Here is a 27,983-nt window from a genome sequence, read left to right on the forward strand (position 1 = left end):
GGTATCTGAACATCACCAGGTGCTCCACAGGATACTGAGAAATACTGCGCCAAATCATCAAAACCGCTTGAGCATTTAGCTCTTTCTGTACCGTCGATAGGGGCACATTTACTAACCCGGTCCTGCGCATTCCCCGATCCGGAATGTCCGACGACAATGCACTGTGCCGCGATTCATGTAGATTGTGCGCCCGATTCCCTGCATGTGTCGCTTCCCCGATCAGATCCGTCGGAGTTCACCATCTTCCTCCTGGTGTATGTGCTTGATCTTGTGACATAAAATTTAAAGTTAAACCCTGCGGTTTGTCCAAATCCGTCGGATGGCCCGTCCCCAGATTTGCTGTGTGCGATTTTTAAATCCCCGTCCCTGCGCCGCAATCCCCGAAAAGTCGGAAGCGTGACCCTTCGTAAATAAGCCCGAATATAGTGTTCCCTTCACAGTTGTATCAAATGCCGCCCTTAGTACAGGTGATCAGTACTAGATCAGTGGAGTCTGTTACCTGGCAGACCACCAGTCATCTGATTGGAGAGGCAGTGGGGCTACTTGCCTCTTGTCTCTGCCCAGTTTTGTTTCCCGATGTATCATCCCAATCACCAACGTGTATCAGGGAGCTTCATCGGCTTTGTTCTGACCAGCGTTTCAGGAATGTTTTGGAGCAGGATAGACCCTTGGTAGATGAGGATCCACCATGTGCATCTTTCACAGATTTGTTGTCCACTTTCCAGACGCAGGTGTTCCATATATTACCCCCCTCTGTCTCTGGCCAGAAGGAAATTTGTTGTCACTAATATTTGCTACGTCATCTCTGTTAATTATATAAGGGACACATTGCCCCCTGCTGGTGTGATGATGTGGGGTACATGGTATAGGACAGTCACCCCTAGCAGTGATAGGAGGAAATACTGCCCCCTGCTGGTGTGATGTGGGTTACATGGTACAAGACAGTCGCACCTAGTAGTAATAGGAGGAAATACTGCCCCCTGCTGGTTTGATGATGTGGGGTACCTGGTGTAAGACAGTCACACCTAGTAGTAATAGGAAGAGACACTGCCCCCTGCTGGTGGGATGATGTGGGTTACATGGTATAGGACAGTCACGCCTAGAAGTGATAGGAGGACACACTGCCCCCTGCTGGTGTGATGTGGGTACATGGTATAAGACAGTCACGCCTAGTAGTAATGGGAGGAAATACTGCCCCCTGCTGGTGTGATGTGGGTTACATGGTACAAGACAGTCACGCCTAGTAGTAATAGGAGGAAATACTTCCCGCTGCTGGTTTGATAACGTGGGGAGCCATGGCATAGGAAAGTCACCCTTAGTAATTATAGGAGGAAACGCTGCCTCCTGCTGGTGGGATGATGTGGGGAGCCATGGTATAGGGCAGGCAGTCACGCAAAGTAGTAATAGGAAATACTGCCCCCTGCTGGTGGGATGATGTGGGGAGCCATGGCATAGGACAGTCACACCTAGTAGTAATAGGAGGAAATACTGCCCCCTGCTGGTGAGATGATGTGGGGGCCATGGTATAAGACAGTCACCCCTAGTATTCATAGGAGGACACACTGCCTCCTGCTGGTGGGATCATGTGAAGAGCCATGGTATAGGACAGGCAGTCACGCCAAGTAGTGATAGGAGGAAATACTGCCCCCTGCTGGTGGGATGATGTGGGGAGCCATGGTATAGGATAGGCACTTTCGCCTAGTAGTGTTACAAAGGACACTAATTGCTCAGTGATATACACAGGACTTTCTACAGACAATCCAGGATTTAAGAGACCAATTTATTAGAACATTTATATGAAAAAAAAAATCTGTAAATTAGAAGAATGTAGTAGGACTCTTACAGATAAAGAGAAGAACATTCACATTTATAAACATAGATTGGTTTTTATTCGGATCAGAAATATATATAACAGTATTGGATGCAGAGAGCAGAGCCAGGGGATTATCAGGTCCCACCCCAGTCACTAGGAGTAGACTATGAAGAACGGCTAAAGTTACATTCCCTTTTGCACTATTGGTTTGATCACCTTAGACCCCAGCGGAGGCCGCACCATTCTACAGGGGATCCCACCAACCACAGGAATAAGAGAACCAAGAGTAGAATTTAAAAAAAAGTCCACTTCACTTTGGTCACGAATACACAATCAACAAGATAGCAGGCAGGTGTGGAATGTTAAGGCATCGCGGTGCACCCTCCAAGAAGACATTAAAACCATTTCCTTACAAAAATTAAATACTTCCCAAATTTCTCTAAAAATGGTGCAAAATTGAGCAGGGGGAATAAAGGGACCTCATTTGGATTCTACAGGTTTGATGCCGGCAACTTAAGAGAGAGTAGAGAGCGAGAGAAGAAGAAGAAGAGGAAAGAAGACCTAGGAGATGAGTGGATGATCTGCTTGGTGATCTGGTCAGGTTATTCTGGTAGTTTGGTCGGTCAGAGGATTTGTCTTGGCATGCCGTAGCCGGTCATTCCGGACTGAGAAGCTCCTTTGTTGGTGCCCATCTGTAGACCGATGACGCTCTGTCCTTCTTTTAATTTATCTTGGGAAAATTCACGCCTGTTTTCCATGGATTTCCTAAAAGGAAAAAACCCACTGAATTAAGACTCTGACGTGATAGAAGGTTGGACCCGCTAAAGCCCACCAGCTGACTTGCATATAACGCTGAACAACCCAACTTTGAGATAAGTTAAGAACACTTCTGGACGGAGACATGGACATGTACCTACTCCTATGGCAGCGGATTACTTCTTGTCTACGGTTACGAGATCAACATAGCCCAGGGATTATTTAAGAGGAAAAGCAGCCTACCTGAAGTGTATGGACAGCCATAAAATCTAGTTTGGCCAGCTTTACACAAGCGTATTGACTATATGAAACCTTCAATGGGACTGGCGTCCTGTAGTGAAATCCTGGTTATTATAAAGGATAGTAGTCCTGACAGGAGCATGGCCATGATGGTGTGAGCTTGGGAAACATATAGTTCATAGAATATGCATGTATGAAGATGACCAAGACATAAGCCTAGTTTGATTATCTTCTGGCTGCTACCTGAGCTCTGTTAAAAAGGTTCTACCTTATTTATGTTTGTGACCTATTCATAAATTTCTCACCGATATCTGACTGATGATTGGCCAATTCTTGGGGCCCACATCAATAAACTGATTCTGGTGGCCTCCGGAGCCAAAATCAAATACAAAATACAAGTTGTGCACCATTTGCTTTAGTTTTATAGACTCACTTGGGGAACCAGTTGGGATCTCCACGGAAGTGGCCATCGTTCTTTGTGACTGCCAAACCACCCAAGTTCATCAGAGTTCGCTGAACACTGGCCATGTCCTTTCCTGTGATAAAGAAGAAAAAAAAGTTAATAATTGTTGTTGAGGGACATCATTTATCACAAACTGGTCTCCCAACTGTAGTATAATGGTTCAGCTGTCAGCTGATTTCAAGACGAGATCAAAGGTGCAGATGTAAATCCGCATGACAAGAACAAAAAAATTATCGAGGGTGACAAAATTGCCTTCTTACCTTCCCACAAGTCAACTGTCTGGAACAAGTCAGTAGCTGGTATTCCATATCTCTCGCAGGCCTTCAGAAACTGAGATACCTGCTCCATCTGTTTGAAGGCCATTGTAGATGACGCGATTTTAGCCACAGAATTGGGAGCAAGGGAGTTGATAAGACGGCAAAGCACCTACAGATAATAAAAAATTATGTATATGAGTTTAATTGAAGACCATTAGTCAACCATGGGGTGATGTTATTCAATGGAGGTAAATGTGCTTCCCAAATTCTATTTTTCCCTCATACTTTTTAGGATAGAAGAACGTTTCAGATTGTGCCCCAAACTAGTCAATACTTTAGTCCCAATTAGGACAATTTTTGATTTACCAACAAGAATTACAGTTCTTAAGAAGACATGTATGTTTTTGATTTGGCTGGTATTTCACTTTTTAGAAAGTGTATACAGGCAGTCCCCGGGTTACATACAAGATAGGGTCTGTAGGTTTGTTCTTAAGTTGAATTTGTATGTAAGTCGGAACTGTATATTTTATCATTGTAACCCCAGCCAGAACTTTTTTGGTCTCTGTGACAATTGGATTTTAAAAATGTTGGGTTGTCATAAGAACCAGGATTAACACTAAAGCTTCATTGCAGCCACCTCTGATAACTGTTACAGCTGATCATTGTAGCCTAGGACTAAAGCACAATAAATTACCAATATCCAGAGGTCCGTTTGTAACTAGGGGTCGTATGTAAGTCGAGTGTTCTTAAGTAGGGGACCGCCTGTACTGTGATTGTACCATAATGACCTTATCACTCTCAAACTGGAACAGAATCTTTGGGTCTGCATTTTTCTTTAATGTGCAAGAGTAGGTCTCTCAATTATATCATCAAAGATTTAAGATCAAAACTTTCTGCTATAACTGCAGGAATCGAACTTTGTGTACTTACAGTGCCATCCTTCAGCCACTTCTGGAAACCAGACTTCCCTGCCTCTTCTGGACTCCCGCATTCAGGAGGACACTGACTTACGATCCACTGTACCAAGATGCACTCCAGCTCTGGGTTGTATTTCTGGTCAATCTTCATCTGAACTTCCCTGCTGAGTCCGTATGAAGGTCCTTTGTTTGCCATTTTAGTGGTTGGTGGTTTGGGTCTCTGAGAATGACAAATGTTCTAGGTGAGGAACATGCCTAGACCACGGTCCAAAACTGACTCAATATTAAGCCATTGCAGCAGAAAGAAAATGCATAGACAACTGTAAAAGTGCATGGGTTGAAAACTATAGATGTCCTCTACAAACATAGGTCATATCGTTTAGTATTCTCTCCATCAAAACAGGACTTGATGACAGGTTTTTTTTTATGACTTTATTTTTATTTGGTTTTTTAAAATTTAATACAAAGAACAACACATATGTGCATCATCTTGAGTTTCATGACATTAAGAAACATAATACATTGTTGACATATGATACATTGCATATGTATTATAAACATATATGAACAAGTACAAAAAAAAAAAAGGTAACAGTGCCTGTTGTTTAATGATGACAGGTTTTTAAGCTCACAATACACCTGAGATCAGCCGAATTCTTTTCAGCCAAGACCTATTCCTCAAGACCCTCTCTTCCTACGTAGATGCGTGCAAAGCTTAGCCAAGAAGACATATGTTTTCAATAGGAAGAAGGAAAATAAGCCACCACCAAGAACTCTTAAATAAGAACAGAGGATTGCGGATTGTGAAATCCAACATTCTCTATATTTCTTCGACCATGCCTGAAGATCTGTGATGAATGGAATGGGGTGGACTACCATCTACCTACAGCTATTTAGTACAGAGAATAGATTAAATGTGACCTAATAACCTTGTAGAAATATATCCCTCATTACAGAACATTCTGCCAGGATCTAGTCATATGTGAGACTCAAGAAAAGGTGGTTTCTGCATGGACATAGAGGAGAACCCTTTACTGTTAGAGAAGTAACGGACTTCTCTTCCAATGGATTCATGAAAACCGTTCACGAAACACTTGAGTCTAACAACATTATAAGATATATTTATTAGATTTCTGACTTCTTACAGATTTATCCCGGAAGGAATTTACGGGAAAAATTCCTTCCGGGATAAATCTGTAAGAAGTCAGAAATTTTGCCTTCTACTTTGTTGGGGTTCTGCCTTCTTCTGGATTAACCTTGTCCAATAAATGTTGAAGTGGGTGGATGAGTGGCCTGCTACATATGTTGCTACAAAAGAAGTTTGGTCCTTTTAAAATTGGTGGCTTTGGCATATCTCCATTTAATGTGTATTGGCGCCGGTAGGGTAGGACTTTTAGGTCATTTTATGATGATTGAGATAAAACAAGATTCCCTGAAGAGAGGGTCACATTTTTACAGGTTAAGCAATTTCAGCAAATGAACCATGATTTACTGAAGTGGACAGCCTCCTCCTTGAGGTTTGACGAGTCTGCTCAAACCCCATCATAATTGACTTCAAATCGCAAGGACAAGCTATTAGCAGGAGAAGCCAAGTATTAAACATCAAAGAAATGCGCAGGTTCCAGCATCATTTTTTTGTATTTTTTTGCAGCAAATCTTTACACTTTTTGAATTTCTATGACCAACAAAAAAAGAAAAAATTTTCAGGAATTGCTGAAAATTGACTGAGAATAAGTCTTGTGGCTAAATCTATAACTTTAACGGTATAAAAAAGGAGCCGAGAGCCGACCATTTACTTCATATAAATCTATAACTTCATCAGATCTTTTTCACTTGGGTTCTTTTTTTTTACTAGAACCTAATTTTTTATTATTACATGATTTTACCTAACCCATAGTCAACTGAACTCTTCACCCTGTTCCAGGTCCGGAAATTCACAACCCACAGGAAGTTCCCTCACCATGTCCTGTTTGTGTTATACGGAAGCCACAACGGTGAGCAACTATACAGATGGACTCAAATTGTTATATAAAAATAATGGAAACATTTTTTTTTTCAGTCAAAGGAAAAAGAAATCCAGTGGCCTTTTCATTAGCGACAAGGTCATGGAAAACTAAGAGGTTTTCTGTCTTTCCGATATTGATATGGACCTTCTCCATCCTTTACTGAAGGACCTGCTCCCTTACTGTGTATAGTGGCAGAGCTGTGTCATTGCACCTTATCTCCAATTCATTTCCTAACAAGAAGTCAACTGACCTGCACCCCCCCCCCCCCCCACACACACACTTGGGCCAGTTTATGGGATAGATAATCAATATCAAGGTGCTAGAAAACCTTTAACTATGACATGAACAGGAATAATTCCAGTGCAGACTCCTAGGGCACCCTAAAATAAATTCTTTATTTGTGATACAGCAGATGGTACATCGGGTAAAACCACAGGTAACGATCAACGCGTTTCGGCTCAAAGCCCGAGTCTTGATATGACTAACTATCACATGACCTGTTGAGGCACCACAAAGAGTCCAACATCATCTTCCACCCTTTTTATGGGCCTTTTGCAGCAGTAAATATAATTCCTATTAAGAAAACTAGCATAAAAAGGAATGAACAGCAGCTTCAGTGAAAATCAGGAAGCGGGGCTTGTACTTCTATAATTTACAGCCGGAGTTCATTATCCCTTGTGGTATAGGAATGCAACGAAAGGTCAGTAACGGGGTATAAATAATAGGCCCAATAATGGCATTTTATTATGGCCCTATGGTGGAGGGGTCAGTCCGCATTGGCAGAAACTGTGTAACATAATATAAAGTTCCCTCGATAACCCCCCCTGACTCAGCGTTCCTCTATTACTGTAATTACTGATAACGAGCCCTGTATAAATACGCAGTCTGCAGCAATCACATCATACAAGGGATATGTTCCAAGTTCACTGCCGAGAGATTAAAAAGAGCTGATTGCACGAGAGTCAAAACAGTTTCTCTCAAGATAGGAATACAATCCGTCTATTCATTAGACGACTGGAAACCAGAAGGTAGCGTGAGCCTCGTGCCTTACTACTGTCAGAATGATGGCGAACAGGAAGAGCTATCACCCAGACCATCTCATGCCAACCTATTTCTCCCGATATGGACCCTAATGCATATCAGAAGGCTGATCTCTCCAGACTCCCCCATACACAGGCACATTTCACCCATGTAGTGATTAAAGAAAGCCCTGGCCAAACCACCTTGGCACCAATGTACAAAGAGATGGGGCAAATTAATTCTACCTTATCCGATTCCTCATTTTCCCCCGACGTTTACCATCTGACAATATGTAAAAAGAGTCCGCCGGCGAGACTGGATTCAAAATCTTAAAGGGAACCTACCACCACGAATCTACCTATAAAGGTAGATCGGGTGGTAGGTGGATCAATAGGACGTGAGGATAGCTGTTCCCCGCACTTTTTGATAACTTTTATCAGCTTTATATGCAAATTTTGTTATGCGGCTACTCTACGCCCCAGTAGCATCTTTACTCCTCCTACCCACAATCCTCGGCGCGCAGCTCCTCGTAGCTGCGCACCCTCATCCGACGAACCTGCCGTCTGCGCATGCGCAGAACAGCAGGCCCGCGCCTGTGCAGCTCCGGCTTCGGAGCAGCGATCGCTCAGGCGGCAGGTTTTTTGGGGGGCGAGGGCCTTTATAGGTAGATTCGTGGTGATAGGTTCCCGTTAAACTTTATTTCATTAGATAAAAAAATAAGGTGGGCACAAAGGGTAGGGAAAAAAATGGTCCATGCTTTTCGGATGGGAATAAATGTGTTACTGCTGCTAAGGCTGCAATCACACAGCTGTATGGGGGACGGATATACGTCGGCAATGGCACCATACCGTTCCGTAGCCAAGAGAAAGATAGGACATTCTGTGCCCCATGTTTCTCTATGGAGAGAGTTGGGGGTGAGCAGCGCTCATCCCCTCCCCCTCTCCCCGGCGGCGACGTGTGCCTGCCGTTCTAAGTGTGAATTTAGCCTTAGGGAGTTTTTTTCTACCCTTGTGGGCACTTTTTTTAATTTAATGGAATAAAGTTGAAGATTTTTATTCCGGTCACGCTGATGGACTCCTTTTGCCTTGGAATGTGGAATTCCTGGAACGACCCCTCCCCAATTTGCTGTTCCGTCATGCGTTTGACCCTTGCGTTCAGGACAAGTACATGAATGTGGACTTAAAGGGAGCGTTATCTGTTTTATTTTGTTTTTTGTTAAACAATACTGCATACACAAATGTTTGGTTAAACAGCTCTCCACCATTGCAATACCAGAAATGGTCATCTGTGGTGCTGGTCCTTGAAGAAAACGGCCATGTTTTACTAACTCTGGACAAAGCAGTTGCAGAAGCTGCACATGCAGTTCTCTTTCCTCCGCAGACGGCTCGGCTCTCACACATTCCAGCTCCCGTTTCTAAACAGCAAAGCAAACAATGTCGTGTAAGAACCAAGGTCCCTCCGAAACCTGGGCCCTCACAGTACTTTTCCACCACTTCTTCGGAAACCAGCCAAGATTCTGTCATGGGGAAGAGATAGCCAGGAGGTTGCTAAGAAACAAGACCACAGCCTGTCCACGCTTGCCCAAACCTCGCAGCAATGATGCAACCGCAACAAGTTTTATTGAAGATAAACAAAGTTCTTCAGAGAAGAGACACCATGAAGTCTTATGTGATCCATCACATCAGAGGTAATCGAGGGAGGATTACACGTCTAACAGGAACCAATCACTGGAAAGCGCTCCACTGTCTGCTGCCAAATACGTGTAGGAGAGTGACCCAGAGAATTTATTTTAACCTGTTTAGGTACATGTTCACGATGTTGCAGTTTATTTATAGAATCTATTATTTCATGTGCATAAGAAGATGGCAAAATGTCAAATTATTTATCCTGTGTCATTCCTGAATTACCCAGCTGCAGAGCTGCACCCACTATTCTGCTGCTGGTGCAGTCACTGTGTACATACATGACATTACTTATCCTGTACTGATCCTGAGTTACATCCTGTATTATAGCCCAGAGCTGCACTCACTATTCTGCTGCTGGTGCAGTCACTGTGTACATACATGACATTACTTATCCTGTACTGATCCTGAGTTACATCCTGTATTATACCCCAGAGCTGCACTCACTATTCTGCTGCTGGTGCAGTCACTGTGTACATACATGACATTACTTATCCTGTACTAATCCTGAGTTACATCCTGTATTATACTCCAGAGCTGCACTCACTATTCTGCTGCTGGTGCAGTCACTGTGTACATACATGACATTACTTATCCTGTACTGATCCTGAGTTACATCCTGTATTATACCCCAGAGCTGCACTCACTATTCTGCTGGTGCAGTCACTGTGTACATACATGACATTACTTATCCTGTACTGATCCTGAGTTACATCCTGTATTATACCCCAGAGCTGCACTCGCTATTCTGCTGCTGGTGCAGTCACTGTGTACATACATGACATTACTTATCCTGTACTGATCCTGAGTTACATCCTATATTATACTCCAGAGCTGCACTCACTATTCTGCTGCTGGTGCAGTCACTGTGTACATACATGACATTACTTATCCTGTACTGATCCTGAGTTACATCCTGTATTATACTCCAGAGCTGCACTCACTATTCTGCTGCTGGTGCAGTCACTGTGTACATACATGACATTACTTATCCGGTACTGAACCTGAGTTACATCCTGTATTATACTCCAGAGCTGCACTCACTATTCTGCTGCTGGTGCAGTCACTGTGTACATACATGACATTACTTATCCTGTACTGATCCTGAGTTACATCCTGTATTATATTCCAGAGCTGCACTCACTATTCTGCTGCTGGTGCAGTCACTGTGTACATACATGACATTACTTATCCTGTACTGATCCTGAGTTACATCCTGTATTATACTCCAGAGCTGCACTCACTATTCTGCTGCGGGTGCAGTCACTGTGTACATACATGACATTACTTATCCTGTACTGATCCTGAGTTACATCCTGTCTTATACTCCAGAGCTGCACTCACTATCTGCTGCTGGTGCAGTCACTGTGTACATACATGACATTACTTATCCTGTACTGATCCTGAGTTACATCCTGTATTATACACCAGAGCTGCACCCACTATTCTGCTGCTGGTGCAGTCACTGTGTACATACATGACATTACTTATCCGGTACTGATCCTGAGTTACATCCCGTAATATATCCCAGAGCTGCACTCACTTTTTCCGATGCAGCATCTGGTGCCATAATTTTATATAAAAAGTATTATTGACATTTTTTGGTCCCCTGAAATAACTGTTCAGCTTTTGATACAAATAATTGGTGACGATGATTCCTTGGCCTTTAGTACAAGTGTAGAATACGAGAAGGAGCAGCACTAGATCCACACCTGGGCAAACAGTAAATCTGCTTAAAGATTAGACCATCGCCTCCCAAATCATCATCGCCTCCACCCCGATGTACCTGCACCTGCAGCCGCGCTGGGTGTGATTATGGCCAGCGAGTCTGTGAATGGCAAACACAGCCGTGCCCTGAAAGCACACAGTGATACTGCAGAGGATGCCAGTGCCAGACCCACCCATCATGTAGAGCAGCAGTGACCGGTCTTCTGACCAAGGCCATTACCACAGGCTTATATTCTTGTACAGAAGAAGGTGGAGTTAATCTCCAAGTAGATTTATCACTCATTAGTAAAATATAATTTAGGGTACATCACAAGTGTAATCCTGCCATAGAAGGTACCCTTTGGGGCAGAACATATTGTACCATCTAATTCTTAAAGGGATATTACGTTTTGAATCCACATATTAAGGTAGATCTAATGGTGGGTTTCTCCTAAGTTCATAAGCCATAAAGTATTAGTATATGCAAATTTTCGGCAGAGGCCATTGGGGCATGGAGTAGCCTCTCCGGGATGTGGGAGAAAAGGCTAGTCCAAACCCCAATAGCCTATGCTAGCCCACCTTCTGCGCATGCGCAGTAGCTCCTTGATTGTCGGGGGCTTCCATGGACCGTGCACTACGCTGCTGGCACATAACAGGAGCTACTGCGGAGAACTGGAAGAAGATGGTGGTGTGAATACAGCTCGGAAGGAGGTGGGACAGCATAGACTACTTGCACTCACAGCCGAAAGAGGCTACTCCATCCCACCACATTGTATAGAGGTAGTATCTGGCATTACAGCTCAGTCCCATCAACTTGAATGTGATTGATCCATAAAGAAGCGATGTGAGCACTGAGCATGATGTGACCAGTCTGAGAAGTGGGAAACTGCGATATAACACCTTTTCATGGCTTAAAGTTGCTAGCAAGGTGAAGAGTTAACATGTAGAGGAAGTGGCGAGGCAGATTACTTTAGTAAGAGGATGTGAAATGTGTACTGAGGACGACTGTGTCTTATATGAAGCAGATCCCAGCCCTTGTTATAGTCAACAATGTGACAACTATATACAAGCAAAGCAGAGGTTCACACGAGCAGATACTCCTCCCCAAACCACAAAATAGGAATCGATCACTGGAGTTATGTGCTGAGATACTTTGTTAGGAGATGATTTCCATTCAGTGTGGTTTTAAAGGTGTGATGAGTGGGCCCCATGGTCGGGTTCTGGTGTCCCCCTGGACAATCCAAGGCAAGTTTCAAGGGGCATCAATTTGCCTAATTGACTGTTTAGGCACCCATCTGGCAATTTATCAAGGTCAGACGGCCGAACCCCGACCATTGGATCCGCTCATCTGTATTGACTCTTGGCCTCTAGCTGTTTGGGCTGCCATAAAAGAAGAACGCAAAATCGGAAACAGTTGGCATCATGTAGTGGTCCTAAGCTGCACTAAGCTAATTTCTTATGGCTCTACAACTGATTGATGTGGTGCCTGTGGGTCAGAACCATAATGAGCATTATCCTTATTAATTTTATGCACACTATGAAATCACACCTCCAGTAAAACGGACTTCCCATTGTGATAAATTTCCTCCATCGTGGCCGGTTTTGGTCCACGATGGGCTCATACCGTCTCAGCCTTGTCAGCGTGACGCTGATAGGTGTTTCCGTGGGGATACAGGAGAGGAAGCGTTGTTTCCAGCTACTTTACCCTAGATTGTACAGGCAGAATCAGAATCCACCAACAATCGTGTTTGTGGACTTCGGCAGAGCACGCTCCAGCAAGGGACAGATCTGGACATAATCATCTTGTTTATCGCGGAGATGTGATTTTGGACCAACATCAACAAACACATTTGTTACAGATTTAATATTGGTCTAAACTTAATTGTTCCCATATTACTAAGCAGGCTGCGTGTTTCTACTGCCCAGCGGGGCTCGAAGATTTTTGTAGAGAAGGGTTGGTAATGTCAATGTTTATATGTATAGGGAGCCGGGTCTGATTGCACCCAAGAACTACTATTGCACAATACGATCACAAAGATAGGTCCCTAGACTGATGTGTAAGCATAACTTTGTTTATGTCGTCAGTAGCAGCAGGACTATGAAAGGTGGATTTATACCCCAGAAATGTAGCTTCTCCAAGTGCACTGAGGGTGTGTCCTCACACAGCTGTTCTCTTAGTTGTCTGCATTGTTTGGCTCCAGTGTTTCTCACTTTTGAGTTACTGCTCTTGGATTTAACTACTGTAGAATCCTGCTAAAGCTTATTCTCAAAGTAGGGGGAAAGGACCTAGGAGGACAGAAGTGTGAGCACATGCTCCCAGTGCACTCGGTGTAGCAACAATCCTGGAATATAAATACACATATCAGATGAGCACAGTCCTGGTGTTACTAACAACATACACAAGAGGTATGATCACACATCTCTCCTACCTAACACTGGTTGTAGAGAGCACAGCGGTGTGAGGACACATTCCTAGAGCACTTGGAGATTCAACAATCGTGGCATCCACATATCACAGTCCTGCTGCTCCTAACAACATGCACAAAGGTCTGATTACACATCCCTCCAGTGACAATATATAACACTGGGGCTTATGTACTAGGGGTCCGTGGACGCACTTTAGTTGGACGTTTTCAGGTTTTGCGCGGCTGTGACAGATATTTAACGGGATTGTGTCACACGTGATCGGATTGTGGCGCGGCTGCGCTGGCTTTCATGCATCACAAATCGGGGGGTGGGCTGTCGGACGATCCGACTGATTCGGACTGAGCGCTGGATTTTACTTTCAAATTGTGTCGCAAGACAATGCACTTACATCCACTAGGAAGTAGAAGGTAAACTCTGTCGGACCTGAGCGGGGAAACCACACATGCAGGATATCGGGTACGCCATCTTAGTGAATCGCGGCACAGGGTATACCGGACGGACAAAGCACTTTCTTTGAACTCCTCGGACGGGTTAGTAAACAAGCCCCACTGGCTGTATGATTAAACCTGCTCACAGTTTCCATTTTAATCCAATGGCAGATTAATTTGTACAGGAATCCTGTAAAATCTTGTTGTTTCCTCCATTACTCTATAGCTAATTAGATATTTTATACTGTAATAAACCCAACAACAAAATGTGTTGATAGACACTTTCTTCACATCTTACTTGGCGTCTCGGGAACAGAATAGATCTTTAAAGCTCCCAAGCTTTTGGCAGAGCGATGTCATAGGAAGTCTGGGAATTCTCAAGATGGGGGATAAAATTACCGCTCGTATGAATTATGAATTGTAAAAGTGCCAGGACAGCAGGAGGAATGAAGGGCATGGTATTTCATTAATGTACACGAAGAAGACATGGCAAGAGAACCAGACTCCTACATGCACTGTGTCTGAATACACCATCAAGAACACAGCTCCTACACTCACCGGACACTTTATTAGGTACACCTGTCCAACTGCTCGTTAACACTTAATTTCTAATCAGCCAATCACATGGCGGCAACTCAGTGCATTTAGGCATGTAGACATGGTCAAGACAATCTCCTGCAGTTCTCCCGAGCATCAGTATGGGGAAGAAAGGGGATTTGAGTGACTTTGAACGTGGCATGGTTGTTGGTGCCAGAAGGGCTGGTCTGAGTATTTCAGAAACTGCTGATCTACTGGGATTTTCACGCACAACCATCTCTAGGGTTTACAGAGAATGGTCCGAAAAAGAAAAAACATCCAGTTCTGTGGGCGGAAATGCCTTGTTGATGCCAGAGGTCAGAGGAGAATGGGCAGACTGGTTCGGGCTGATAGAAAGGCAACAGTGACTCAAATCGCCACCCGTTACAACCAAGGTAGGCAGAAGAGCATCTCTGAACGCACAGTACGTCCAACTTTGAGGCAGATGAGCTACAGCAGCAGAAGACCACACCGGGTGCCACTCCTTTCAGCTAAGAACAGGAAACTGAGGCTACAATTTGCACAAGCTCATCGAAATTGGACAGTAGAAGATTGGAAAAAACGTTGCCTGGTCTGATGAGTCTCGATTTCTGCTGCGACATTCAGATGGTAGCATTAGAATTTGGCGTCAACAACATGAAAGCATGGATCCATCCTGCCTTGTATGAACGGTTCAGGCTGGTGGTGGTGGTGTCATGGTGTGGGGAATATTTTCTTGGCACTCTTTGGGCCCCTTGGTACAACGCCACAGCCTACCTGAGTATTGTTGCTGACCATGTCCATCCCTTTATGAGCACAATGTACCCTGTAACATCTGATGCTACTTTCAGCAGGATAATGCGCCATGTCATAAAGCTGGAATCATCTCAGACTGGTTTCTTGAACATGACAATGAGGTCACTGGACACAAATGGCCTCCACAGTCACCAGATCTCAATCCAATAGAGCATCTTTGGGATGTGGTGGAACGGGAGATTCGCATCATGGATGTGCAGCCGACAAATCTGCGGCAACTGTGTGATGCCATCATGTCAATATGGACCAAAATCTCTGAGGAGCTTCCAGCACCTTGTTGAATCTATGCCACGAAGAATGGAGGCAGTTCTGAAGGCATAAGGGGGTCCAACCCGTTACTAGCATGGTGTACCTAATAAAGTGGCCGGTGAGTGTATATCCACGGCATCTGAATACACCATCAAGAACTCAACTCCTACATCCACAACGTCTGGATACGCCATCAAGAACACAACTCCTACTACTGGAATTTTGATCCATATTTCACATCCCTGCTGCTACTAACATACACAGAGGTCTGATTACACATCTCTCCAGGGTCAGTACTTTACATTGGAGTAAAGTTTGAGGCACTTGAAGTGTTATGAAGTGACAATGTGTAAAGACTAGTTACACAGGAGGAGCCGTTTATATAGGACAGATGTGTATGTGGTAATTGATTCATCCACTGTGTGGATACAACCAAGAGAGGATGGAGTCTAGCCATTCACCAGAACAAGTGCCTCACGACATAATGGAAAGCATTGTAATTTTTTCCCGCCTAGACGTTACTATGAGAACACAGCCCAAACACATCCGTCAGTAAGAACAGAGAATCCCACAACTTGTCGGGTTTTCACCATAGCAACACCCATAAACAGTGCACCAGGCAAATACCACAACACCCACAAATGAGAAAATGTAACATTACAAGACAAAAGGCCGCAACAACAACAGTGGCAGAATCTGCTCTGGAAGTCATCGCTCCTCTAAAGGGATAAAAAAACATATGTACAAAACACTGCGACCACGCGCCGCACCCAAACCTGCCGGGGCACACGCGTCATAAAGGGTTTTATAACCTTAAAGTAAGAATTTATTTTTGACTCCTCATCACCATCTTCTTACATTATTACATTACATTGAAAATTGCAAGTAAGTCTTCGTTAAATCCAATCCTTGGAAAGTTGGGTGTACAAGATTTGCATAAAAGTTTTTGCAGACTCTACATCTGAATAGAGGTGACTTCACATGAGAGGTGACTTCACATATAGCTACAAAAATAGACAAATTTGCCTTTATATAGTCCAGAAAAGATGAGAAACCAACTCCAGACCTGGGTAGATAATATGCCTAATGCAGTAACGAGGGGCTGTAGGACATGTGACTAGCCACTCTGCTTTTCCCGGGGGAAGATACAATTTTGTTCAGCTACAAATTAGATAATTGCAATGAGTGTATGAGTAATAAGAGCGCCAGTCTGCTCAGCCGCGGTTAGGGTTTGGTAGCAGCCGGTGCTGCTGCGAGGCCCCTTTCTTCTGGACAGAGGCATTATGATGGAACGGCTACCGCTCCAGATGTGACGTCTCTGGGAATGAATGCGCTTTATACTGAATTTCCCTGAGGAGACATCCGTTTACTATTAATAGAGACAGATCCGCTAAAGAAGGCTGCATTTCCAGGCTCGGATGATATATAATAACTGCAGACACCACATGGATGGAACTTGACATAGAAGATGTTAACCATACAGTAGGCTCCTTATAAAAATATCAGTGACTTATATCTTTACTACTACAATAAATATAATTTTCTTCTAAAAAAAATGATATATATATTTGAGTGTGTGTGATACCTTCATAGTACACTTGTTTGATATTGGCAGATTACATGCAATTTCCTGTAGGAGGGGCCAGCATAACAGGAAGTTGCCACAGCGGAAGCACCGTGTAACGTCAGTAACAGGAAGTTACATGTTAACAGCAAGCCAATCAGATTCTGCTATAAAGAGACTTCCTGTTCCCATATTACTTACACTACATATAAGCAGCCAATCAGATTCTGCTCTGAAGAAACCTCCTGTTCCCGTTATGAACGCTACATGTAAGCAGCCAATTGGATCCTGCTCTGAAGGAACTTCCTGTGTCCGTTACTGATGCTACACTTAAGCATCCAATTAGATTCTGCTTTGAAGGAACGTCCTGTTACCAAAAACAAGCAAGACTGAGCAATTATTGTGGCCGATTGACAGATTTTCTATAACATTTTTATGCTCTTGCTGGTCACCTCATTACGGCTAAACATCTCCTGTCCGACCGTGAAGTGAAGATACCATAAATCTATTTCCTGATGACTTGTATAATTATCAACGCCGAAGAAAAACCTGGGGGGGGGGGGGGCGGGCGGTAGTTGGAGGGGTTATAGGAGCAATGTTAAAATAAATCTTGACTCGTGGCTTCATATAAACTGTGTATGACACGACAGCTTAGTACCGGAACGTGACGCAAATCCCACTGATGAAGGCACAAGATGGGCACCGCAAGATGATTCCTTTTTTGGGAGAAATTCTGGCTCATTGCAGGTTTTCTGCACATAAATGGTATTATTATAACCCTTTCTTTCCACTATGATGGGAGATCTGCCGACAGAAGTGGTGACAGCGAGATTATCACACAAGAATAAGTCTCTGTATGAGGACATCTCATCTAATCTACATGTGTGGTTGCGATTGTTCACCAAATTGGTGCTAGAAGAACTGCAGGCTGCTCTATTACTCATTGCTGATGAGCAGTACCCTTTAATGTAAAGACAGATAAACCTGACGAATGCCACGATAGCACTTGCAAGGATTCTGCCGTTTTCATTGTGTGTCAGTCTTGCGTTCTGGCATGATTCGGACCGAACCGATAAAGGTCCCTGCTAATCGAGTAGTGCTGGAATACTCCTTAAAACAAACAACTTGTATTAGGTCCTAAATGAGTAACCAAAGGGATAAAAAGCATAGAAGTTATCTGTCTGCAATAAAAACTCTCCATTCCCAATCAAATTTTGCTCATGTGAACAATATACATATTAAAGATCCTCCCGTTTACCATTCGCATGCTTAATAATCTCCCTTACTACCCTGGGAACCCCAAAGATACACAGCCCTTCACAGGTCCTATTCCTCCCACACATCCAGCGACTTACTGGCGCGGGGCCCATCAGCTCCTCTTACCGTTTCCATTAGCAAGATGATACTCGATTTGAGAAATTCTTTCTGTCCAAATTTGGGAGTATTTTCATTGCATTTGGAGAAATTCCAGCCCCCGCTTCCTATGCAGTCTTGTCATATTTTGAGAATGGATGGTAAAGGGTGGTGGTCAACGGGAGTGGTACATAACATGACAACCTCGAATATGAATGTACTATATTTAGTAAGTCTTTAAATATTCCTGGGATAAGGGATACATATATGTCTGACACCAGTTTCTTTGAAAACTGGGTTTAATAACCAATAATGCCCCATGGGCAAACTCCGATTCCTCCATGATTAGGTTTCACGGTATATGGAGTCTTAGGAACTATCTCCCAATTTTCTAGGTGTCGGTTGCATCTGGTTAGAAGTTCTAAAAGATTGATGAGAAGTGTCCAATCATCTACGATGATGGCTATCACCCATATTTCTAAACTAGTTTATAAAGTGATACTTCCTTCAGTCATTGGGTGCTCTAGGAGCCTTCCCATGTCTCACGCCAGATACTGGATTTGATTACAGAATGACCTGACATATGTTGATCACAACAATTCTATGCATAGAGGACAAGGTAGATGAGGATCAAACTGTTCGATTCCCAATGCTTTTGTTCCTTTGGTTGTCAATGCACCAACAGTTCCATCGAACGTGGTTTCCTAGATGTACACTTGGTTGTGCAGGTTCATCTAGGGATTGGGTGTGGCCGATCAAGCATTTGACTACACCATCCTTGGTGTATTGCCAGCATTATTGAATAGTGTGCCAATGGGTGCCCAGGCATAAGAAGGTGCATTCAGCTTGTGGTACAGTTAATTCACCAGTAAATCCTTCCCCTGGGGTAACAAGACACGAATAAAGAAATCGCCTGATATGTTCATCAGTGGAAATTACCTCTAATTTCCCCTGTCATCTTATACCATGTGATACCATTGTCTACCATGTCCTCCCTTCCCCCAGGTATTCCTCCAGCCTGTCCTTGTTGGGCAGATGACAAGATCCAGCAGGGAATTTCTATAGGCCCAGAGCTATTTCCATTGTAACCATTGTGTACAGAGGATTATTCACCCTTATCTGATTGTACATTAGGTAAATAATGGTGGTGGGTGAGGTTTTTAGATTGAGCCTTCTCCAAAACATGTGCTACTGTGAAAGACTTAGTAACTGGTCAAGATTCCCTATTCTGGTGGTTGTCAACTTTTGCCATGAATGCAGGACCTTTTGAAAGCATCTTAAAGGACTTTTCCAGCCTATGCATTTTATTCGGTAATGAGCCTTTATCATCATTTTGGAGGTGGGGGGATCGAACTGGAAAATTGATCATTATATTTGGATCAATAATACATTATTGGTGTATCCCCATATTATTCAGTGACACAACCTTTTGATGAGGAACATGTTAAACAGTGATTCCCAATGGGTCGAGGGGGAACTAGTCATGCCTGGTAAGGGTGGTCTAGCATTAGCAACAGGTCACTTAGATACTGGGTTTTTTAAGACGAGCGTGCGCGGTCCTAAACAAACTAAAAGTCGAAACTTGCATGATTGGACAAAGGACTTCTAATGTGTATGGATAGCTATATTCAACTCAACTAATAAATCAGGGCCTATCGCCATAGGTTACGCCCATCACTTCAGTTCTGTATTTTATCAAGAAATTTCATACCAGCCTTTTTCATCTTGAATTAGATTTGTAAGTGGGTGGTCACATTCCTGTATACGGTAAAAGATCCTTCCTTTTTTATTTGCCTGGCAGACAGTACCCCATGTTCCCGGCAATCTATTGTGCGAACATGATAGAAAATCGTTCTGACACACTTGGCAAATAGTCAGCCCTCGCCCTACAGCAAGCCCTATGCGAAGAACGAGGGTGTGAGAATTATGAGGTCACCCCAGCCATCAGAACATGTCCCGTCCTATCTGCGAGTCACACATCCAACGTGAAAGTGATGATAGCCGCGATCCTCGTTAATCTCCCAACACGTTACCTCGTTAATGGTTTTTTAATGTGATCCCTACAGCTCAGTGGTGAGAGAGAGAGAGAGAAAAAAAAACTCATTCTAACCGATGGTTTCCATGATGTCAGGGAGTTTTCCATCCAGCAAAATCTAGATGGTGTGATAGACAATTGTACGTTTTGTTCAAGATGTGGCCTGGCAAACCATGCCGACTCTGTGTAAAGTTGAGCGCGTCTTGATTTATTATTTTAGGGTATCCTAGGGTTCATATTTGCAGTACGACTCACTTCTGTGAAGTTTCAGCTGCCTCGTAAGAAACTTTACCCGAGCCAAACTCTAATAACAGCGTTGTATTTATGACCCTGTATAAAATAAATGACATCCTTTATAGGACCATTAAACTTAAGAACTAGCTGATACAGGGTTGTAGCAGCAGCAGAATTAGCACCAGGCGTAGAGGACGCAGCTTGGATCCCCAAGAGTCAGTGGGTCTATTATCCAGGATCAAGCAATACCCCAGGCGGCCATTCCCAGTGTTAGCACTACACCCACTTACATCAGTCGCCTGCCAGACCCATTTTTGGATTTAATAATGATTTTCGCCTACGGGAAACTTGGCGACTATGAAAGAAATTTAGTGATCAAGGTGCTTTGCAGTTGTCTAAGGTGTTATCCTCCCATCATTGTAATGAAGGAACAATAATCCTCATTAGAAGGATGATCCGTAATGTAAGGACTTGGCGTCCACAGACGCCGTACATGACAAGGCAGGTCCAGGGATTCGAGGCCTAACGTTATTCCCCTATAACACGGGACTTACTGTTAATTGCACATGTTGGGATTAGCTACACCTGTTGAGTGACTACATCATACAGAATAGGCTTGGATACATCAGTCATCACAGAATGTCGACCAGTAGCGCACATGATAAGCTTGCACACGCCATCACGTAACATTTCCTCTGTGCGGTTGCTTGGCTCTTTCAGCCGGACGCTCCTTCTCTTTGTACTGTAGACATCCCTAGAACAGAGCTGGCAGCCCGAGAGCCAAGTCATCGTTTTCCATCTGTATCTCAGCTTTGGACTGAGCTGTTGCCCAGAGAATTTAGGGTATCCAGCTTTCCTCAGACAAAGCAGGGAGCGGCCGCATGATTTTGTGGTCACATTTTCTCTTTTTGCAGTGACCTAACGAGACTTTATTCTGGCCACAATTGTAAACAGGTTGCATTGAGGCCTCAGCCCTGAATGTGTCTGTTGTTTGCTCCTTACAAAGTTTATAGATATTTGTTTTATAGAGAACAATAACTCTCGTAATGGAAAGAGATAGCTACGGTCACCTGTGTGTCGCAAAGGGTTGTACACGGCTGTGTTGGATCAACTGATTTCATCAAGTTATCATGTGGTAATGTGCTAGAGGCAACTTAGAGCTTCACATTACTTCTCAAGTGACTATCCTGCTGGGGGAATATACCTAAGATGCCTTGTGGTTGACTATTGTGCTGTAGGACAATCCACCCAGGGCTACCAGTTACTCTTCAAATGACTGGTGGGGAACCATCCACTGAGGGCTTCACCTTGCCCCTCAAATGACTATCCTGCTGAGGGAATATAACCAAAATGTCTTGTGGTTACTCTTGGGACAGTCCTTTCATGGATTCACATTGTAAATCCATGTTACCCCTCAGAATATCAAACTGTGGTATTATCCGTCCAATACTTCACATTTCCCTCATGTTACCAGTAGGACAATCCATCCAGGGCTTCAAGTTGCCCCTCAAATGACTGCATTGTTGTAGGATTTATCCACTCAAGAGTTTCATTTGGCCCTCAAATGACTATCCTGCTCGTCAATCCATCACAACCTCCACATTGCCTCTCTAGCCTCTCTCTGACTATTCTGTCTGGGAACAGTCCACCTAAACCTTCATGTTGGCCCTCAAGGTTCTTATTTCTGGCTGTGATGGTAAACGGGCTACATTCAGGAGGCCCCAGCCCTGAATGTGTCTATATGTTTTGCTCCTTACGCACGGCTGTATTAGATCAGCTGCTTTAATCGAGCCATCATCTGGTGATGTGCTAGAAGCCGACAACCTAGAGCTTCACATTGTTTCTTAAGCGACTCTCCTGCAGGGGGGGAATGTATCCAAGATGTCTCCTTTTTACTAATATTGTGCTTTAGGACAATCCACCCAGGGATACAAGTTACTCTTCAAATGACTACATTGGTGGGGAAACAATCTACCCCAAACTTTACATTGCCCCTCTAACGACTACTCTGTTGGGGAACAATACACCCAAGTTGCCCTTCAAATGACCATCGTGGACAATCCATCCAGGAGTTTAAGCTACCCCAGACATAACCATCAATCTGAGGGAATTGGCCACCCAGGCCTTCACGACCCTAATGCAACAGTCTTGAGGGTGTTAACCCAACATTTAACAAAACTAATAAAAACATTGTAATTGTATTGGACAGACACTGAATCCTGCAGGGCCATGTCTTAATATTTACCCTCTATATGTATATAACAGGAAATTAGATATTGCAGCATCACTATCCCTTTGACCAGAGACCCCTTTTGATTTCCAGACCACAGTCCGGTCACAAGAAGTGCCATTATATCGCTATAAACATACACGAGGCAGTTTCTTGGATCCCACTTCTGTATATGGTCCCAGCGGGGTCTTCAAATTATATTTCAATAAGCAAATATCTCTTCCAGTTTATTTTCATAGCAGCTGGAGGGAGAATTATGAGCTCGTCCTATGTATTATGTATGGACCGTGCGCAGCGCTGGCGGCCAGACGTCTATCCGTGTAACACAACACGTTATTATGACAATATGGAGCTTCACTATTCAGATAATAAGGCGGCCCATCTGGATTGTGTCTCATTTGAGCTAAACTATTGGGCCGACCAATTCCTCTCCTCTCTCTATGGGAACACTTTGCTCCACCAGGTGGTGCATCTGTCCTAGAAGAGGGGAGAGATCGCCCAAAATTAGAATGAACAAGAAGTTAAAACCTCATCTAAAATCTGCAGCTTGGATCATATATATCTGCTGTATGGCATCATTGACCTAAAGAGTTATTCCGAGAGTTTCAAAATTAGACCAAATTGGGGACCGAATTTAGTCGCCAGCTGAAAGGACCTCTGCAGGGTTTTGCCCTGGGCTTCCAACCTCTTGTCACGGCTCATGGTATCACTGGCCTCAGTAGTCAGGAGCTCTTAATGTACACGTAACCTCTATGGCAAGTGTGATACTACTGGATTTGATGCCCCCTGACCTACAGTGGTCCTTCAGCTAGCAATATTTTCATACGTATATATCTGCTCTCGAATATGTAGATCTGATAATATCCCATTAAGCTCGGTTTATACTATACCATTACAAGATGATTTGTGCTCATGAGCTCAATTTACCTGCAGGGCAGCATGGTGGCTGAGCTGGGGTCCTGGGTTCTAGTCCCACCCAGGTCAACATCTGCAAAGAGTTTGTATGTTCTCTCAGTGTTTGGGTTTCCTACGGGTGCTCCGGTTTCCTCCCACACTCCAAAACATACTGGTAGGTTGTTTAGATTGTGAGCCCCAGGGAGCAATTTGTCATGTTTTGTGCAGCGCTGCGAAATATGTGTGCGCTATATAAATAAAGAATTAATTAGCTCAAAAGCTACCAAACCAGCCAGCCAAGTGTATGGGGCTGTATGGCAACACGGCATGCTAATCAAGAGACCACACACACGGACTCGCTGCCAGCCAGACACAAATACTAGAGCACAATCCTGAAAGCGGAAGGACCTCAGGGTAACAATCTAGACACTCTGTGTTATTTCCTCCCATAGGCTTGAGTGTTTGTCACACACCTGCATATACATATACACACCCACTATATACTAAGGTACGAATCACCTCCGGCCATGGCTTTTACTTCTCCTTCTAAATTTTCAGTGGTGCAGAAGACTGCAGTATGTCATGTTGGATTTGTCTTGTACATTTTGCATACTGGGTGGGATACATAAAACAGACTGCGTCCTGATGAAGGAGCAGAGGACTCTGGAAAGATAATTCCTGACAGTTCTAATACATTTTGTGAGATACTAAGAATGTTCTGCCTATAACAAGAGGAGCTGACGGGGCGAGGTAGCTCTTCTTTCCAATTAACCCTCTAGTACATAGGTTATTTTAGGACACACCAACCTGTTATATGTACCCCAAGATGTGCCATTTTATTAACATAATAGAAATCGCCCTCTTCAGGTCACCGCAAAATAATAATTACAAACTGTACACCACACCCGCTGAAGATGTAAGGCCTCCTAGATAACGACAAGGACTAAGAGACTCAAGATCAGGCATCCTTAAAACTCCATCCCCCGTAAAGGGGATTTCCCACAAACTAACATAAGATAGGGTCTAACTTGCTGATCAGCGGGGGTCTTAGTGCTGAGACCTCAACAGATCTCGAAAACGAGGGGTCTGTCGGACTCCTCTCCGCTCCTTCCGACTAATGGAGCAGACGGCTGCACATGACCGTTCTGCTCCATTAATCTCTATGGAGTTGACGGAAATTTTCCGAGCACCGCTTCCATAATATTGCCAAGCATCCATAATATGGTCCACAGTCCTTTTAAAAAATAAAGGAGGTATACCTAATTTCCTATGAAAAACTATCATGACCAAACCGATAACAAAAGCGACACCTAAGAAAAATGACCCTCTATAAATACCGATCTGAAACTTTCTTAAAATAGAGACCCCAGATAATAACCTCCTCTGCTTACAGACTCCAGAGCCCCCTTTTTATAAACCCTAGAGCAAATGCTGAATTATTCCTCCTCTCCTGAGTGCCACCAAAGAAGAGCGAAGACGACTCAGATAATTCAGGAGATGTTCCCTCTTTCCCGAGGTCACCTGGTGTTTCAGCAATTGTTTTCTAAAAAATTGAATTTTATTTCTAAAAAAAGAAACAGTTTGAAATATTCGACTTCATACCTTCACGTTTTAAAGACCTTAATATTGCAGTTTGAGTGAATTTTGGTTTTGTTAGTGGAAATCAGGAGAGGCTCTCGATGAGGGAACCATAAAAAACCCCCAGGAGCAGCCCTGCCACGCCCTAGGCACACTGGATTGTAGGACTCTCCTATTGTAGTTTCCTGTAAATGTCACTGCTATTGAAACACAGGAAACGGCAGTCATTGAGCAGCAGCTCTGGAAAATGTGGCTTTTCTTCATGAACCCAAATCAAGTTATTTTACTAGGAAATCGTCTACAAACCCAGGGCCTGGAAACTGCTGTCGAAAATCCAGAATGTAAGAAACAGGCCATAAAAGAAGCTTCCCCAGTCTTCCTTATAATTGATAGTTAACATGGGGTTAATGCTGACATACAGCCCGGGGGGAGGTGAGCGAGTAGACCACTGTCAAAGTAAGATCTCAACCCTGAAAAACGAAAAGGAAATTGTACAAAGAAAGCAGAATTCCTGCGGTGATTGCGTAAGATGTCTCGGCACGCCTGTCCATCCTACATGCCTGATAACCTCATCTACTGCAGACTCAGGACACGAATCATACAGCTTCTGGGGTCTCGTTGGCATCTAGAGTTGTCCTCAGGAATCCCCTATTTTCCATAGGGACTAATCTATTGCACATACTTTACCGATGTGTTTAGCCAAATGAGCAATCCCTCACCTTTTAAAAAAAATCTTTGCCTATAAATTCTTACGGGAAACCCCCAATCTCTAAGGGTTAGATTTATTATCTGCTTCTTTAATCACGATCCATACATTTTTTTTCGATAGGTCAATTGACTACTGTCTTATCGAGATACGGAACATCTTTCCCGATCCCTTCGAAATTTCTGTAACTCATCATTAAGATGTCTCGCCCGACAGACTTAGATATAATGGGACGTTTGGATGACAATCTTAATTACGTTACTAAATCTCCAATTCCAAGAAAAATTTTATGAAATGTAGGGGAGTACAGTTAGAGAAGACCCATCTTCAACTTTTTGTATCATGGTTTGGATTTTTATTCTTTAGCCAATATCTTTTCTGAGCTCTTAGTTTCAGGACTCAATATGCCATTATGAGTCTCTACAGTCAGATGGGCGGTACCATGCTGTCTATTCCGGTCCAGAACCACCCAGCTGACAGTCGAGAACTTAAAGGGGTTGTCCTGGCTTATAAAACTTTTTATATAAGGCTTTGGGAAGAGGGGCTATGAAAACAATAAAAATCTTATACTCGCCTTCTCCGACACTGCCATTCATCCGCAGAGCTTTTTCCCAACCACTGTCTAGCAGGCACACAATAGTAGTTTGGTTTGGAGTTCCAACAGTTATGGGTGAACAGAAGCGCAGAGAGAGGTGAGTATAAGATTTTTATTATTTTTCTAGACACCCACCTTAAATTAGTTTATCTATTGTCAAAGCTAACGGTGCCTTATGCTGAGGAACGGTGAGGGCCAGATAAAAAAGTAAAATCATCAATATTCGTGTCCACCATAGACTAGGAAGACTCGCCTAAAACGGTCTCCATCTTGACAATGCAGGGCGGGGGGGTCAAAGGATGTAGGCGTGGCCTAAGGAGGACTAATACTAACAACAGTGGTGGCAACAAAGACAAGGGCAATGCATATAATCTGCTTGGTAAAAGGGTAAAATTTCAGTGTGCACAAAGCTTTGTTTGGCCAATATAACACTTAGAGGTACATTGTGTCCCTCCTTTTATTTCACAATTCCCCCCACCTCTCAGTCCTACCCCCCCTCCTCATCCATTCATAGCGTGGAATGTATAAAGCAGACTATCCTGTCCGGTATCATGGAGGAGGGGGAGCTGGTTAACCACAATACACTCACATTCCAAAAATACCTCCTCCGACCCAAAACTACATCCACTCTCTCAAAAGCCATACACGTAGTCCAGCCCCAGATACAATCAAACTCGGGTCCCAAAACTTCTATTTCTAAATTAGTATAAAAAATGTAAGGTCTCTATATAGTGTGCAATCTCTACAAACCAAAAATGACATTGAGGCACAAGGTGAGAAGCGCCTCACGCCTCATTGACTTCTCCACCCCCTACAGATTACCCATTTCTTACTAGATACCATAGTAAACCAAACACACACACACATGCAAACCTACATATATAGGTGACAGGTTCCTATAAGATCTTACATGGCTTTATCCCACCTGCTGTGAATTTACATGTAACACTCAGGTTAACGCAGTTATTACAAAATTATCTGATTGCAAGCTCTTCAGCTACAGTTAAATACACACAAGTAGCTTCCGCCCTAAGATGTTCAGTCATCTACAGCAGTGCAATGAGTAGACAGAAGGACTTTGACCTGTACGAAGCACATACAGCAGGTATAATCAATGCTCCTGCACCCCCTAGACTTACGAAGGTGCATGTATTACCGCCATGCTGTAACTTTTAATAATACAGCTATCCGACGAATCACAGCTACACACACAGCATATGGATGGAGGCAGCAGCTTACCTTATTGTAGTGCAGACAGCAGGAAACAGGACTGGAATGAGCCTCTGACTCAAGTCTCTGCTTTCTCTGCCCTGCCCCAAAAAAAAAAAAAAACTGCAAGTATGATGTCAGCCCTAATCAACAAGAAAAGGGTGTGTAGAGGGCGTAATCTAGTCAGGGCAAGAATTCCTATATGTGATTTCAAGGCTGTGGCTATCAGCTTCATTCACTGGTGGAAAG

General features: G+C 43.6%; 1 protein-coding gene across 1 annotated transcript; it reads right to left on the reverse strand.

Annotated features, from left to right (window-relative positions):
- Nucleotides 1-1,761: 1,761 nt before the first annotated feature.
- Nucleotides 1,762-27,901, reverse strand: TAGLN2 (transgelin 2). Its single transcript, XM_072114767.1, has 5 exons — nt 27,765-27,901; nt 4,460-4,666; nt 3,533-3,698; nt 3,243-3,345; nt 1,762-2,578 (listed from the first exon to the last, which is right to left on the reverse strand). Exons 2-5 carry the CDS (start codon nt 4,640-4,642, stop codon nt 2,437-2,439), a joined length of 594 nt encoding a protein of 197 aa, XP_071970868.1. The 5' UTR covers nt 4,643-4,666; nt 27,765-27,901; the 3' UTR covers nt 1,762-2,436.
- Nucleotides 27,902-27,983: the final 82 nt, after the last annotated feature.

This window comes from Engystomops pustulosus, chromosome 7, assembly GCF_040894005.1.
Source record: "Engystomops pustulosus chromosome 7, aEngPut4.maternal, whole genome shotgun sequence".
In the NCBI taxonomy this organism is placed as follows: Eukaryota; Metazoa; Chordata; class Amphibia; order Anura; family Leptodactylidae; genus Engystomops; species Engystomops pustulosus.

What these genes read in the sequence shown, in the direction of transcription:
- TAGLN2 (XM_072114767.1), bottom strand. Translation starts at nt 4,642, where the DNA reads ATGGCAAACAAAGGACCTTCATACGGACTCAGCAGGGAAGTTCAGATG. An exon ending in GACAGTTGACTTGTGGGAAG is followed by an intron (nt 3,346 to 3,532) that starts GTAAGAAGGCAA and finishes TCTTTATCACAG; the next exon opens with GAAAGGACATGGCCAGTGTT. An exon ending in GATCCCAACTGGTTCCCCAA is followed by an intron (nt 2,579 to 3,242) that starts GTGAGTCTATAA and finishes TTTTCCTTTTAG; the next exon opens with GAAATCCATGGAAAACAGGC.